Raw genomic sequence first — 18055 nt, forward strand, 5'->3', positions numbered from 1 at the left:
ACGATCACCCATAAACATTGAGAAATGCCACTAAGGCTAAATTTGACCATAAGTTTAACGAAACAGCTCTAGTTAAGACACGTTATTTAAGACCCTTTTAATTCCAATACTTTAACATTACATGTAAAATAACAGTGGAATGGAATACGCTCTTTCAAATTCTGAAGGTGTCAGGGGTAAAATACAGGGAGCGAAAGGCTATTTACAATTTGTACAGAAACCAGATGGCAGTTATAAGAGTCGAGGGACATGAAAGGGAAGCGGTGGTTGGGAAGGGAGTGAGACAGGGTTGTAGTCTCTCCCCGATGTCATTCAATCTGTATATTGAGCAAGCAGAGAAGGAAACAAAAGAAAAATTCGGAGTAGGTATTAAAATCCATGGAGAAGAAATAAAAACTTTGAGGTTCGCCGATGACATCGTAATTCTGTCAGAGACAGCAAAGGACTTGGAAGAGCAGTTGAATGGAATGGATAGAGTGGAAGGGCTGACCCAATAAAGTGAACATTTCAATTTCATAGTTAATAATAACTACCAAAAACAATCTTACATGAGAATTGACAGACGCAACTCAGGCAAGATTATTTACGAAACACTCATTGCATAAAATCATAAGCAAGTTAATAAGTCATTAGGCAACGATCACCCATAAACATTGAGAAATGCCACTAAGGCTAAATTTGACCATAAGTTTAACGAAACAGCTCTAGTTAAGACACGTTATTTAAGACCCTTTTAATTCCAATACTTTAACGTTACATGTAAAATAACAGTGGAATGGAATACGCTCTTTCAAATTCTGAAGGTGTCAGGGGTAAAATACAGGGAGCGAAAGGCTATTTACAATTTGTACAGAAACCAGATGACAGTTATAAGAGTCGAGGGACATGAAAGGGAAGCGGTGGTTGGGAAGGGAGTGAGACAGGGTTGTAGTCTCTCCCCGATGTCATTCAATCTGTATATTGAGCAAGCAGAGAAGGAAACAAAAGAAAAATTCGGAGTAGGTATTAAAATCCATGGAGAAGAAATAAAAACTTTGAGGTTCGCCGATGACATCGTAATTCTGTCAGAGACAGCAAAGGACTTGGAAGAGCAGTTGAATGGAATGGATAGTGTCTTGAAAGGAGGGTATAAGATGAACATCAACAAAAGCAAAACGAGGATAATGGAATGTAGTCGAATTAAGTCGGGTGATGCTGAGGGAATTAGATTAGGAAATGAGACACTTAAAGTAGTAAAGGAATTTTGCTATTTGGGGAGCAAAATAACTGATGATGGTCGAAGTAGAGAGGATATAAAATGTAGACTGGCAATGACAAGGAAAGCATTTCTGAAGAAGAGAAATTTGTTAACATCGAGTATAGATTTCAGTGTCAGGAAGTCATTTCTTAAAGTATTTTTATGGAGTGTAGCCATGTATGGAAGTGAAACATGGACGATAAATAGTTTGGACAAGAAGAGAATAGAAGCTTTTGAAATGTGGTGCTACAGATGAATGCTGAAGATTAGATGGGTAGATCACATAACTAATGAGGAAATATTGAATAGGATTGGGGAGAAGAGAAGTTTGTGGCACAACTTGACTAGAAGAAGGGATCGATTGGTAGGACATGTGTTGAGGCATCAAGGGATCACCAATTCAGTATTGGAGGGCAGCGTGGAGGGTAAAAATCGTAGAGGGAGACCAAGAGATGAATACACTAAGCAGATTCAGAAGGATGTAGGTTGCAGTAGGTACTGAGAGATGAAGAAGCTTGCACAGGATAGAGTAGCATGGAGAGCTGCATCAAACCAGTCTCAGGACTGAAGAACACAACAACAACAACAGTGGACACACAGCCTCTATATTAACACGAATACTTAGAACATATTTATTAAAACGTAACATGAGCAGTCTTGCAAATTACTAGACTAGAGAACTTGCAGAGCGAATCTCGAAATTATTCAAATGCCCATTGGCTTGTAAGATGGGCTTTTAGGGCATAGAAAGTTACAACTTTGTACAATCATAAATGTGTAACAACAGAAGTAAGGGCCAAGCTTGTAAGGCCGAAGTTTAACCACGAACGATGGAGCCGACTGAGGGAAGTAATACTTAACTTCGAACCAAGACGTGGCTCCATTTGCAGCCCCACATGGAGTAGGCCACCGAAATGTGAACTTAGCAAACGCTACCAAAGAGGAACACACAGGCTCAGGCGAAGTCCACCTCCCGTAAGCCAAACTTGTAATCTAAAGGGAAGCTCTGCGCTTCGGTTGCCCGTGCCTCAGCTCACTGAAACATAGACCACACCCGACAACAGAAGGTAAAAAAAAAAAAAAAAAAAAAAAAAAAAAAAAAAAAAAAAAAAAACTTTCCTTAACTTTAACATTCAAGACTGACCAGTAAATTAACACTATAAATTCAAGGCTAAACAACAACTAGTTTCACTCGCAAGTCCTTCCTTTAAGTGAAACAGTACATGACAAACAAACGCTAAGAGTGGGAAATTAACTGGCTCATGAGAACCGACACTCACTAGAACTTAATGACACACATATTGGCCACCGTAAGTGGTCATGCAAAACACGGTAACCTTTAGAAATAAAAACTCAGATTGCCCGCAGAGGACATATTGATATGGATTAACCGATATCGTAAGCAAATTAAACACTTGCTAATAACAGTTAATGAACTAACATTCTGCAAATACATCAATATTATGCGGAAGTGGAGCACACGCTAAGCAAAAGGCATCAAATGAAGTCAAACACACGTAACATCATGCGTCCGGCAATGTCTTACTACACCAAGAGCGATCACCATCACAGTTAACTAAGCGCTCTTAGTAATTAGAGTACTTAACTGGGTGTCTCGATGCTGGGGCGATTTTGCGAAGATGTCAGAGCATCGCTTCGCAAGACCTTAACAGCGTGTTCCTCCAAGGAAGCGGGCACCTCCACAGCTCACGAGATTGCCGGAGAATGCACAGCGCCGACCAAATCCCACCGCCTCCAGCATAACCACGTGATAACCGTCGACCGGCCTCAGGCACGCCGTCATCGATTCTGCCCGCCAGCCAATCGCCGACTCGCGCACCGCCGCCTTCCGTTCGCCAAGTGTTGTTCCCCTTACTCGCCTTTTTTTTTTTTACTTTATTGTTATTTTAAAACCTGTACAACTCAGGTAGGCTGGCAGCGGCAGACTACACCGCTCTTCAGCCATAGCGTTTTACAAGAGTATAAAAAATGGTGAATGACAATGAACAAAGTGACGGGCAAAAGAGAGAGGTCACAGACACACAAAAAACACGGAGTCGTTCACATGTGACGATAACAACACTGAAAACACGTTGGCACAGCGCACAAAACACTGATGAGTCCGACGGCACAAGTGAACGTAGGAGTGGGACGGCGGACACCAAAAAACACTATACGACGTCACACACACGAGACACAGAAGGCGACGGTCTCCGGCGCGCAAATGTTCACTATGCGTGTGCGTGTCCGGGGACCTGCCAAGAGAGGAGGAGGAGGAAGGGGAGTGGGAGAGCGAGAGGGGAGAGCAGAGATGCCATGGGCAGGGGAGATAGGGGGGAGGGAGGAAGGGGGAGAGGAAGCCCGGTGGAAGAGGGGGAAGGGAGGGGACGGGGAGATGGAAAAAGAAGGGAAGAGAAGAGAAGGGAGGGAGGGTGCCGAAAGGAAAGGACACAGGAAGTGGGGGGCGGGGCAGGGTCAAAGTTGATAGGAGGGGTAGATGGAGGGGACGAGGACATCATCAGGCTGGCGGAAGCCACCTTGGGAGAGAGTAAGGAGGGTGGACAGATGGAGACCGGGTGGGACGTGGGAATACAGGCGCGGCAGCGAGCGGGGGTGGGAGAGGATCGGGGAGACGAGCGGGTGAGGAGGATCAAGTTTACGGAAGGTGTACAGGATCCGTATCCGTTCAAGGAAAAGGAGGAGGTGGGGGAAGGGGATGAGATCGTACAGGATCCGCGTGGGGGAGGGGAGACGGGTACGATAGGCGAGGCGGAGAGCATGGCGTTCAAGGATTTGGAGGGATTTATAAAAGGGAGGGGGGCCCCTTACTCGCGGTCGGCGCTCGCTTATATCCCGAGCGGCCCAAGCCCCAAGACAAACCTCTGTACTAGGAAATCGATCGTACTCATGTCAGAGATACTACTGGCGCCGGTCCCACCACGGCTCAAAGCAGACCTGTCAATAGTTAATTTTTGATTTATGCATGTACACTGTCTGACAAAAAAAAAGAAAAAAAAGAAAATGGAGCACCCAGAAGACACGGTCGGAAGTCAGTTTAACTTCGTGCAAGCACACACCACTGGCGGGCTTGTGGTTGATTAAACTGCAATTTTTTTGTGACGGGTAGAATGGTCGTCAGACTGCAATAGTATTATTCTTGTTTACTGTTACCAGTTCGGGTGGGGTATATAAGAGGCACACCACACAGTGTCAGGTGTTGAGTGATCACTGCAAAGCACAAAGAAATGACGCTTGCTTGTGTGACACAGCATTACTCGCACCTAACAGAGTTTGAAAGCCTCGTCGGTGTGGATATCCATTTGGCCGGGTGATCGAATCATGCAGTATCCAGATCTTTGGGGTATTAGGATGTGACAATGGCCCAAAATTGGTCGACATGGGAACGGGAGGGCAGGCACACTCGTCGTCAAGGATCCGATAGACCACGTCTGATAACGACAAGGGAAAGTGTAGTATTGTGCACCAAACACACTGTAACCCATTCACATCTACCCCTGCCATCCGAGAATAAGTAAGGGATTCCCTGCAAAATTCTGTGTCATTCTCCATCATTGGTCGGCTTCTAGAAGCAGCCAGATATTGGAATTACCGTTCCATGGATTGGCTGCCGTCACCGCCAGAAGAGACACCGATTCGTTGGGAGTTGTGCTTTGTCTGGGAAGCATCGGCGGCTGATGATGGATGAAAAAGGAAGATTGGGTTTGATGTCGCACCGACATCGAGCTCATTAGGATTGTGCCAAGGAAAAGGAAGAAATCGGCTGCGCGCTTTCAAAGGAACCATACCGGTATTTGCCTGGAGCGATTTAGCGAAATCACTGGAAACCTATACCTGGATGGCCATACACGAGTTTGAACCGTCGTCCTCCCGAGAGCAAGTCCAGTGTGCCAACCACTGCGCCACCTCCCTCGTTCTGATAATAGCGTCATATTGTTTTCAGCGATGAATTGTGGTTCTGCGCTATCCCGGATGACAATCGTCGGCCGATATGATGGCTACCTGGGAAGAGGTCCCGTTCTTCCAATGTTTTGGAGAGGCACAAAGGTGTTATTCCTGGCGTCTCTGTGTGGAGAGCCGTCGGGTACGACTTCGGGTCACGGCTGATACTGACTGAGGGAACTTTGTCGCCATAACGAATACGAACATCCCACGTCCTCGTGTGTCGCCTCTCGTGGAACAGTATCGTGGTTCTATTTTTGAACAATGCTCCTCCACTTATGGCACGCGCCTCTATGAAGTGTCTGCGTAATGTTTAGGTAGTATCGTAGCCAACAATACCACAGACCTGTCCACGGCAGAACATACCTGGGGTAAGCTCAGGCGTCAACTCCGTCCAAGTTTCAGTTTCAGCGTAATAGGGACGAGTTACAACAGCTGTGGGACAGCTTGCTTCAGGAGAGATTATATATGACACCATTCCCAACCGAATCAATGCATACACATAGGTCAGAGGGAGTGAAACTTCACACTGATAATTGGGCTCGTACTGCCAGGTTCTTCATAAATTTGACTCAGCATTGTAACCACTGAAATAACATTACACACCTTCTCAATACGCGAAGTTCCATTTCGTTTCCTCCTACCTTTCGGGGTGCTTCACTTTCTTTGCCAGGCAGTACGCTTTACATTTTAAGATACGATCAGCAGGTCATGTTACACGATTAACAAGACATCCACGAAGTGTCTATTTTCAGTTAACATTGCAATGTCCATAGTACAAGAGCTGTACTTAGTAATAATGATAATAGTAATTCATCTGGTGTAGGGTCAGCAGTTTCAGGTAGTGAAAGACTCTCCTCCGTACTACAAATCAGTCTTAGAAATGGCAACATTTCCGCATTGAATGTAGTTAAATGTAGATGTTGTATTGTCATTGCAGCCCTCCACGTTAGTCTGTCCTGTGCAAGCTTCTTCATTTCAGCATAACTAACACAACCTACATCTATCTGAATCTGTTCGCTGTGCTCAGTTCTCGATGTCCCATTACTCAGTTTAGTTCCCATACTTCCTTCCATTACAAATAGACGATCCCTTGATGACTCAGGAAGTGTCTTAACAAATCCAATTTTTTGTGCCAAAAACTGCCATAATTTTCTGTTTCCCCCAAATCGATTCACTACCTGCTCATCAGTTATGTGATCTACCCGTTTTATCTTCAGCATTCTTCTGCAGCGTCAAATTTTAAGAGAATCTATTCTGTTCCTGTCTGAACTGGTTATCGTTCACTTTTTTCTTAGACAAATACCTTATAACACTTAAATTATACTCAATGTTAACAAATTTATCTTTTTCAGAAACGCCTTTCTGGGCATTGACAGTCCACATTATACACTCCTGGAAATGGAAAAAAGAACACATTGACACCGGTGTGTCAGACCCACCATACTTGCTCCGGACACTGCGAGAGGGCTGTACAAGCAATGATCACACGTACGGCACAGCGGACACACCAGGAACCGCGGTGTTGGCCGTCGAATGGCGCTAGCTGCGCAGCATTTGTGCACCGCCGCCGTCAGTGTCAGCCAGTTTGCCGTGGCATACGGAGCTCCATCGCAGTCTTTAACACTGGTAGCATGCCGCGACAGCGTGGACGTGAACCGTATGTGCAGTTGACGGACTTTGAGCGAGGGCGTATAGTGGGCATGCGGGAGGCCGGGTGGACGTACCGCCGAATTGCTCAACACGTGGGGCGTGAGGTCTCCACAGTACATCAATGTTGTCGCCAGTGGTCGGCGGAAGGTGCACGTGCCCGTCGACCAGGGACCGGACCGCAGCGACGCACGGATGCACGCCAAGACCGTAGGATCCTACGCAGTGCCGTAGGGGACCACACCGCCACTTCCCAGCAAATTAGGGACACTGTTGCTCCTGGGGTATCGGCGAGGACCATTCGCAACCGTCTCCATGAAGCTGGGCTACGGTCCCGCACACCGTTAGGCCGTCTTCCGCTCACGCCCCAACATCGTGCAGCCCGCCTCCAGTGGTGTCGCGACAGGCGTGAATGGAGGGACGAATGGAGACGTGTCGTCATCAGCGATGAGAGTCGCTTCTGCCTTGGTGCCAATGATGGTCGTATGCGTGCAGGTGAGCGCCACAATCAGGACTGCATACGACCGAGGCACACAGGGCCAACACCCGGCATCATGGTGTGGGGAGCGATCTCCTACACTGGCCGTACACCACTGGTGATCGTCGAGGGGACACTGAATAGTGCACGGTACATCCAAACCATCATCGAACCCATCGTTCTACCATTCCTAGACCGGCAAGGGAACTTGCTGTTCCAACAGGACAATGCACGTCCGCATGTATCCCGTGCCACCCAACGTGCTCTAGAAGGTGTAAGTCAACTACCCTGGCCAGCAAGATCTCCGGATCTGTCCCCCATTGAGCATGTTTGGGACTGGATGAAGCGTCGTCTCACGCGGTCTGCACGTCCAGCACGAACGCTGGTCCAACTGAGGCGCCAGGTGGAAATGGAATGGCAAGCCGTTCCACAGGACTACATCCAGCATCTCTACGATCGTCTCCATGGGAGAATAGCAGCCTGCATTGCTGCGAAAGGTGGATATACACTGTACTAGTGCCGACATTGTGCATGCTCTGTTGCCTGTGTCTATGTGCCTGTGGTTCTGTCAGTGTGATCATGTGATGTATCTGACCCCAGGAATGTGTCAATAAAGTTTCCCCTTCCTGGGACAATGAATTCACGGTGTTCTTATTTCAATTTCCAGGAGTGTATATCCGCTACTTCTGCCATCGTCAATTATTTTACTGTCAATATAGCAACACTCACCAACTACTTCTGGTGCGTCATTTCATAATTTAATTCTACCAGCATAACCTGATGTACTTCGAATACACTCCATTAACCTTGTTTTAATTTCGTTGATATTCGTCTTATAGCCTCTTTTCGAGACCCTAACTTTCGTTTCCGCTGCTCTTCCGAGTCCCTTGCGGTCTCTGACAGAATTATAGTGTCATCGCCAAACCGTAAAATTTTTGTTTCTTCTCCCTTCTTCTTTGTTTCCTTTACTGGTCGCTTAACCTTCAAACTGAATAACATCGAGGACAGTCTACAATCTCGTATCACTCCCCTCTCATCTACTGCATCCCTTTTATGCCTCTCAAGTCTTGTAACTCCAGGCTAGTTTCTGTACAATTTGTAGACAAATTTTCGCTCACTGTGTTTTATCCCAGCTAACTTCGAATTTCAGAGACTGTATTGTCAAAAGCCTTCTCTAAGTCTACAAATGCTATAAACATAAGTTTCCCTGTCTTCAGTCTATCTCTAAGACAAATTGTAGAGTCAGAATGGTCTCGCGTATTCGTACATTTCACCAAAACCGAAAATGATCAACGCCGAGAGCGGCTTCTACCAGTTTTTCCATTCTTCTGTAAATGTATCGTGTCAGTAATTTCAAACAGTGTTTTGTAAAACTGTTGGTCCAGAAGTAGTCACACCTGTCAGTACTACGTTCTTTTTAACGTTTGAGTATTTTGGCTGTCTCAGGTATCTTGCACACGGAGGCCTTTTGTCATGGTCGGCTCTTCCAAGGATCTCAGTATTTCTGAGGGACTTAGATCTCTCAGAGCTCTGTCAGATTTTTCTCGTGATTTTATTTCTTTCATGTTCGTTCACTTTCTCTTCTCCTTCTGTGGTATTGTCTTCGTTTGCCTTGTGCAGATATTATATGTATTCCTCCCATCTTTCAATTTATCTGTATATATATATATATATATATATATATATATATATATATATATATATATATTTAGGATCGTTCTGAAGTAATAACTTTCTATAAAGTGTGTCAATTGATATTAAACCGTATTTCATGTCGTAAGTATGAGAATAAACAAGATATATGGTTTCCTAACAAAAGGACGTATCACTTCATGTTATAACTGCTGATGTATTCATGTCAATTCTGCACTTTTGCTTATCACTGTGCTTTTGTTATGCATATGATACGAAATGTGTTAGTATGGTTGGCACGAAGACTGGGTGCGCTTAATTTGAATGAATGTGCATATACGCTCTGCATAGAGAGCTATTACTTGATAATGTTACAACAACCGCATCACAATCGTAAATAAATACGGGGTTATTCTAAATGATGGACCCATTTTCAGAACTTCGTCTGTATTCAAGTACAAATACAAAATGAACAGTCTTTATACCAATGAAAAGAGGAAGTTTCAAAGTTTTTGGCGCGCGGCAGTAGTGCCGTCATTCCGTTTCACTGTCAGTTGCGAGTGAGATTTCGAATGTGGAGAACACGGTTTTCTGCGTTCTTGAGTTCGCGAAAAGTGAGTCGCAAATAACAGTGCAGCGGGCATTTCGTACCAAATTCAGTATTCAACCACCAATTCGCAAAAGCATTAGCCATTGGTTTAAGTAAGTTAAACAGACTGGGAGTGTGTGCAAAGAAAAAAAAGCACAGGTCGACCGCGTGTGTCAGAGGATGATGTCCGACGGATTCAAGAAAGTCTTGTGCTCAGTCCCAGTAAGTCTATCAATAGAGCCAGTCGAGAACTTGGAATACCCCAACCAACTGTATGGAAAGTTCTGAGATGGCGTTTGCTGTACAAGCCCTACCGATTACAACTTGTACACGCTCTCAACCCCATCGACAAAAAGAACCATCTCGCATTTTGCGGTTATGTGCTAACAAAGATAGAGGATGGTTCAAATGGCTCTGAGCACTATGGGACTCAACTTCTGAGGTCATCAGTTCCCTAGAACTTAGAACTACTTAAACCTAACCAACCTAAGGACATCACATACATCCATGCCCGAGGCAGGATTCGAACCTGCGACCGTAGCGGTCTCGCGGTTCCAGACTGTAACGCGTAGAACCGCACGGCCACTCCGGCCGGCAAAGATGGAGCAAGACGCATTTCTACAGGGCGTAATTTTTTGCGATGAAGCGACGTTTCTTCTTAACAGAAAAGTCAACAGACACAATGTTCGCATATGGGGTTTGGAAAATTCACGTTCACCATTGCAACACGAAATAGACTCGCCGAAGATCAACGTGTTCTGTGCTGTATCCTGTACAAAGGTTTAAGGACCATTTTTATTTGCGGGAAGAACTATAACAGGAATCACGTACCTCGACATGTTGGAACAATGGCTGTACCCTCAAGTTATGGAAGATTCCCAGGACTTCATTTTCCAACAGGATGACGCTATGACTCCCTTCCTCAGCACTGGATCTGTTGCAGGAGACTTGAGAACCTGGCTCTGCACTTCTGGCCACCGGATCTCACATCCTGCGACTATTTCTTATGGGGTTGTGTGAAGGAAGTTGTTTACGTCCTGCCTCTACCAAGCACTCTGAACGATCTGCGGAACCGGATCACTGCTGCCGTGGACTCAGTAACAGCAGACACTTTTTCAAGTGTGTGAGACGAGTTTGGCTACCGCATCAATGTTTGCCGTGCACCCAACGGTGGCCACATTGAACACTTATAACAATTACCAAATTTATAATTATTAAATGATTATTAAAACATAATTAATTAAAAATTATTACAAATTACTTAATTTATTAAACTGATGTCAAACTTTACGAAAAAAAATTGACACTTCATCTTTTCATTGGTGTAAAGCTTGTTAATTTTGAATTTGTTCTTCAACAAATACGAAGTTTGAATATGGGTCCATCATTTAGAATAAACCTGTACATTCAGTAAGATTCCCGTGGAAAAAGTAAACATTTCTAAGATACTGCAGATAGGGGGACTCAAGTAAACAAAAAATAGTAAAACGTTTCTCTCAGTATAAAAAAAAAAATGCAAAATTAGGGGTACAGAATAATGACAAGATAATTTAATGAAGTTGACCTGATGAAACAATAATTATCAAAGATGAACAAGTCATTTTTCTCATAGACATCGCTTTACCAAGCGCAAATAATTTTCAAAGCACCGGCGTTGAGTAGATGCCCAAGTGCAGGGATATGGTAGACGAAACAAAAGCCTTGTGGAAACAGATGTCTGTGCATATCGTCTCATTAGCAACATCGGCCAAAGATGTTATCACAAAGCAACCTCTGACGAGCCTTGACGACCTGAGGCTGCGTCCTTGGCTTTGTTGACAACTTCAGAAGGCGGTTGTGCAAAGTGCTTGCAGAATAGTTCGTCGAATTCTCAAAGAATATGGTTACAAGTTGCTAATTTGTTATTTTAACCGGCAATATTATCAGTGCTAACGGCCTTACCACAGTGGTAACACAGGTTACCTTCACATAACCGAAGTTAAGCGCTGTCGGGCTGGGCTAGTGCTTGGTTGGTTGACCATCTGGTCTGCCGAGCGCTGTTGGCAAGCGAGGTGAACTCAGCCCTTGTGAGGCAAACTGAGGAGCTACTTTATTGAGAAGTAGCGGCTCCGGTCTCGGAAACTGACATACGGCCGGGAGGGCGGTGTGCTGACCACATACCCCTCCATATCCCCATCCAGTGACGCCTGTGGGCCGAGGATTACACGGTGGCCGATCTGTGCCGTTGGCCCTTCATGGTCGGTTCGCACAGAGTTTACTATAGTTTAGTAATATTATCGGTACCATGTCAAAATGATTGAGCCAGTAAATAACAACAATAATAATAATATTTACAGTAGTGAAAATTAGTGTTACATTCATGTCATTATGTGTATTACACATCTTTAATCCACAAGCCATCCTAGGGTGTGCGATAGAGGACGCTTCTACTATCATCATGCTGTAGGTATTTCAATGTTTACATTCTTTCGCGCACACATCTTTACTCCACAAACCTTTTCTTTCGATTCGCAAATGGTTCGCGGAAAGAACGACAGTCGGTAAGGCTACGTATGAACTCCAGAATCCATGCCATTTCACCAGGTGTACATGGGACGAACTAAAGTGTTGCCTAACTGTTCTTGAACGTACGATATGGGAATTTTAATAGTAAACTTCTTAGTGCTGCACAATGTCTCTCTTGTAGCGTCTGTTACGGAAGTTTTATGAGCATCTTCCTGACTTTGTCACGTTCACCAAACGAATCTGTGATGAGGGGGTTCTGTGGCGTTTTGAACGTTTCTTCCTACAATGACATGGAGTCACTAATTAATTTTACCGTGAACATAAACAAGGATATTTATTTCTACATTCTCTGCATTCTCTGTGACCAAGTGTCTGTGTGGCTGGTCCCAGCGGAGGTTCGAGTCCTCACTCGGGCTTGGGTGTGTGTGTTTGTCCTTAGGCTAATTTAAGTTAAGTAGTGTGTAAGCTTAGGGACTAATGACCTTAGCAGTTAAGTCCCATACGATTTCACACACATTTGAAATTTTTTTTGAAGAAGTGTTGCCCTATCTTCTACATCTGCTTGATGAGTATGACGTGCTCAGTCCCCTCTTTCAAGAAAAAAAGAACAGCCATGTTAACAGTGCTGCGTGTAAACGTTCCTGGGATGACAAACACTCAGGCACCTTTCGTACCTCGATGGGGCCGCTAAATCACCCTATAGTTAGCCCACAAGATATGTCTGGGACTAGTGGAAACCTTTTCCTTATTATCAGCCTACTGTCTGATTTGATGTGGCCTTGTGCCAATCTCTTGATCTCATAACAGCCCTTCATCACATCCTCCTCCATTATTTGTTGAATATATTCCAATATCTCTCGTTCCCTGCGGTTTTTACCCTCTAAAACTTCCTCGAGCACCGCAGTAGTTATTCCTTGGTATCGTGTCGTAGCGTCCTACATCTTGTCAATGATTTCACAATGTTCCTCTCATCACCCACTCTTAGTAAAGCCTCCTCATTTCTTTTCAGACCACCTAATTTTTAAGATACTTCTATAGCACTATATTCAAATGCTTCGATTCTGTTCTTATCTGTTTCCCTCACAATCCACGATTCACTTCCGCAGAGTACTGTGTTCCTAACATACTTGGTGAGAAATTTCGTCTTCAAGTTAACCCCAAAGTTTGATACTTGTAGACTTCTTTTGGCCAGGAATGATCCGATTGCCTATGGTAGTCTCTTTTTCGTCCTTTATTCGTGTGTCATGAGCTTTTGTGCCCAAGAATGCAGAATTGTTTCACTTTGTCTACTTCGTAGTCCCCAATTTTAGTGGTAAGCTTATCGCCAATGTCATTTCTATTGCTCTTCACTACTTTAGTCTTTCTTTGGTTTACTTTCAGTCCAGATTAATTTGCGATGTGAATTTAAAATGACTTCCGCGTCATTATGATTTATCGTGCAAAATGATACCTGGTAGATAAAACTATCGATAGTGCGCACTCACTAGACAGCTGATTCCATTTAACAGCCCGAGCAAATCTTCCTTGCTTTCAGTGAGGTGAACAATGTCATCAACAGGGCTTATCATTAATATTCCTGCACCTTGAGTTTTAAGCCCTCAGGGAACTTTCTTTTATCTCCGTCACTGCTTGTCGATGTATACACTGGTGTAGAAAGCTTAAGGGTGAAAGTAAATTTCGCGTGACACATCAGTTCCAATAAACATAGATGGACGAAACTTGGAATATACATGGAACGAACTGCTACGGTATCACACAGAAGGTAACTAAAATAACATGGAATGGGGCGAACAGAAATGACACTTTTATTCTAAGACAGTGAACAGACTGACAGATTCAAGTCACCACGATGTATGATGATACGTGGACATAACGTAAGGTGGGACACGGTTCTTAAGAGGAAGTGTGACCACGTCGGACGACAATGCAATGTGCGCGCATGCTGACCACAAGGTTGGTAAGGAATTCTTGACGACAATGCAATGTGCGCGCATGCTGACCACAAGGTTGGTAAGGAATTCTTGTGTTGGGCCTTCCAGTCGCGCAACAGCACGGTCACGAGATGACTGGGTGTTTGTGTTATCATTTCATCATCATTCATGAAAGGGGCGAGATTGTACTGAGCAAAGGTTGGAAATTTGTACGGGCGCTGATAACGGCGCAGTTGAGCGCCCCACAAACCAAACATCATCATCATCATCATCCTCCAGCACGCTCGACAACTACTAGATGGTCGTTGGTGCGTGCGGATGTACTGCAATACGTCTGCCTAACGCACCCCACACGTGTTCGATGGGATTTAAGTCGGTGGAACCGTTATTGCTCATTATTAAAGCTTTCAGTGGTTCAGAAACCGGTTAAATATGCAGAAACAAAAAGTTTTGATCGTTTGCCCTACAATACAAAATGTCTGACAGATAGCAAAGCAAGTTTTAAATCTAACTTAAAATAATATTTCCTGGACTATTCCTTCTATTCCATTGTTGAAATTCTAGCTAAAAACGTCTCTAGAGGTAAAAAAAATCTTGTCTCTATCTGTAGTTGTATGAGTGGGATTAAAGCAATAACGTGTTCATTAATGATAACAGTAGTCATTTATTCACATCCTGTAAACTGACTCGTTCCACATCATTTTGATAAAAGAATCGTTGAAATCATACGCGGAACACGTAACTAACTAACAAGGAAGCGAACACTACATTAGTGACAAGGCTGCTGGCGTCTGGAATGTCTTCCATGCATTCAAATTACACTACTGGCCATTAAAATTGCTACACCACGAAGATGACGTGCTACAGACGCGAAATTTAACCGACAGGAAGAGGATGCGGTGATATGCAAATGATTAGCTCTTCAGAGAATGCACACAAGGTTAGCGCCGGTGGCGAGACCTACAACATGCTCACATGAGGAAAGTTTCCAACCGAATTCTCGTACACAAACAGCAGTTGGCCGGCGTTGCCTGGTGAAAAGTTGTTGTGATGCCTCATGTAAGGAGGAGATACGCGTACCATCACGTTTCCGTCTTTGGTAAAGGTCGGATTGTAGCCAATCGCGATTGCGGTTTATCGTATCGGAACACTGCTGCTCGCGTTGATCGAGATCCAATGACTGTTAGCAGAATATGGAATCGGTGGGCTCAGGAGGGTAATACGGAACGCCGTGCTGGATCCCAACGGCCTTGTATCACTAGCAGTCGAGATGACAGGCGTCTTATCCGCATGGCTGTAACGGATCGTGTGGCCACGTCTCGATCCCTGAGTCTACAGATGGGGACGTTCGCAAGACAACAACCATTTGCAGAACAGTTCGACGACGTTTTCAGCAGCATAGACTATCAGCTGGGAGACCATGGCTGTGGTTACCCTTGACGCTGCATCACAGACAGGAGCGCATGCGATGGTGTACTCAACGACAAAGTTGGGTGCACGAATGGCAAAACGTCATTTTTTCGGATGAAATCAGTTTCTGTTTACAGCATCATGATGGTCGCATCCGTGTTTGGCGACATCGCAGTGAACGCACATTGGAAGCGTGTATTCGTCATCGCCATACTGACGTATCACCCGGCGTGATGGTATGGGGTGCCATTGGTTACACGTCTCGGTAACCTCTTGTTCGCATTGACGGCACTTTGAACAGTGGACGTTACATTTCAGATGTGTTACAACCCGTGGCTCTACCCTTCATTCGATCCCTGCGAAACGCTACATTTCAGCAGGATAATGCACGACCGCATGTTGCAGATCCTGTACGGGCCTTTCTGGAAACAGAAAATGTTCGACTGCTGCCCTGGCCAGCACATTCTCCAGATTTCTCACCAATTGAAAACGTCTGGTCAACGGTGGCCGAGCAACTGGCTCGTCACAATACGCCAGTCACTACTCTTGATGAACTGTGGTATCGCGTTGAAGCTGCATGGGCACCTGTACCTGTACACGCCATCCAAGCTCTGTTTGACTGGATGCCCAAGCATATCAAGGCCGTTATTACGGCCAGAGGTGGTTGTTCCGGGAACTGATTTCTCAGAATCTATGCACTCAAATTGCGTGAAAATGTAATCACATGTCAGTTCTAGTATAATATATTTGTCCAATGAATGCCGGTTTGTCATCTGCATTTCTTCTTGGTGTAGCAATTTTAATGGCCAGTAATGTATATGGAGTTCTGCTGCGTATGCATGTGTGTGTGTGTGTGTGTGTGTGTGTGTGTGTGTCTAGTTTATTTCCTTCTTTACCATTTGGTCGTTACTGTATTATACTCATTCAGAAAATATTTTCCAACGACTATGCAGGAGCTGCTGCGAGACGACGGTGTTCTGCTGTACCCCACGTACGTGGCGCCGGCCGGCTACCTGTACAACATGTACGGCAATCTTGTGAACGGCGTCTACACGGCCATCTTCAACCTGCTGGGGCTGCCAGCCACGCACTGTCCCACAGGCCTCAGCCGAGAGGGACTGCCTCTAGGGATACAGGTTTGTTTTCCACATCGGTTCTAAAAGAAATCCGATAAATTTACGGTATACGCTAAATCCCACCAATCTAAGGGCTGTCAATTCGACTATATACCTAGGAATTACAATTACGAACAACTTAAACTGGAAAGACCACACAGATAATATTTTGGGGAAGGCGAAACAAAGATTGCGCTTTGTTGGCAGGACACTTAGAAGATGTGACAAACCCACTAAGGAGACAGTCTACAATACACTTGTCCGTCGTCTGCTGGAATATTGCTGCGCGGTGTGGGATCCTTACCAGGTAGGATTGACGGAGGACAACGAAAAAGTGCAAAAAAGGGCAGCTCGTTTCGTGTTGTCGCACAATAGGTGTGAGAGTGTCGCTGATATGATACGCGAGTTGGGGTGGCAGTCACTGGAACAAAGGCGGTTTTCTTTGCGGCGAGATCTATTTATGGAATTTCAGTCACCAACTTTGTCTTCCGAATGCGAAAATATTTTGTTGACACCCATCTACGTAGGGAGAAATGATCGTCATAATAAAATAAATCAGAGCTCGAACGGAAAGATTTAGGTGTTTCTTTTTCCCACGCGCCATTCGAGAGTGGAATGATAGAGAAGTAGTATGAAAATGGTTCGATGAACCCTCTGCGGGAATTGCAGAGTAACCATGTAGATGTAGATGTAGATGTAAGGAAGCAAAATACAGGGTGATTCTAATTAAACTTTCCTTACTTGATCCAGTGTAGACGGTAGACTATTTGGCGTATCGGTATCCAACTTCATAGGAATGATGTTCAGACTGTGCGCTGCAAGGTATGCGTTTTTAGCAGTGTTAATGCCAGGAGTTGACGTTGGGCGTCGCTACTGGTACGTCGACGTACGCGTGAAACACAAACATCATTGTGCATTACAGTTGGAGACAGTGAACATGGGTCTGGGCAAGGTGAACTGGGCTTTACTCGTAAAGCTGTTTTATCAAAATAATAACAGTAGTGCTGAAACTTCCTGGCAGATTAAAACTGTGTGCCGGACCGAGATGCAAACTCGGGACCTTTGCCTTTCGCGGGCAAGTGACCGCGAAAGGCAAAGGTCCCGTGTTCGAGTCTCGGTCCGGCACACAGTTTTAATCTGCCAGGAAGTTTCATATCAGCGCACACTCCGCTGCAGGGTGAACATTTCATTCTGGGAGCAATAGTGCTGCTGCTCGCGTATATCTACGAGTCAAAGAAATACGGAGAGGATTACTTCCCTCAAAAGTTTTGAAGAATATGATTCGGAAGTTCGAATTAACTGGTGATTTAGGAACCGCTCCTAGGAGAGACCGACGAACAATTGCTCCACAAATTGTTAAAGAAGTTACTGTTGGCATGGCTGTAAATGTTGGACCCAATGTGCGATATTCAAGCAGTACACGAGCTGTGTCTTGAAATACTCCTGTCTCTGTAAGTTTATTACTGAGCAGGGAAGCTTTTCATAACCTCTTAAAGGTAGTTGATGTTTTTGGATTCAGCTGTTAGTTGTTAGATGGTAGATGCAGGG

The 18055-nt window shown here is 44.8% G+C and overlaps 1 protein-coding gene across 1 annotated transcript in view; it reads left to right on the forward strand.

Annotated features, from left to right (window-relative positions):
* The window catches only part of LOC126462620 (fatty-acid amide hydrolase 2-A-like), an 83516-nt gene that overhangs the window by 48615 nt on the left and 16846 nt on the right, over positions 1-18055 (forward strand). Inside the window, exon 9 of the mRNA XM_050096091.1 lies at positions 16346-16528. Coding sequence (XP_049952048.1) covers positions 16346-16528 — 183 coding nt within the window. The remainder of the gene's footprint in view (positions 1-16345; positions 16529-18055) is intronic.

This window comes from Schistocerca serialis, chromosome 1 (genome assembly GCF_023864345.2).
Source record: "Schistocerca serialis cubense isolate TAMUIC-IGC-003099 chromosome 1, iqSchSeri2.2, whole genome shotgun sequence".
NCBI lineage: Eukaryota > Metazoa > Arthropoda > Insecta > Orthoptera > Acrididae > Schistocerca > Schistocerca serialis.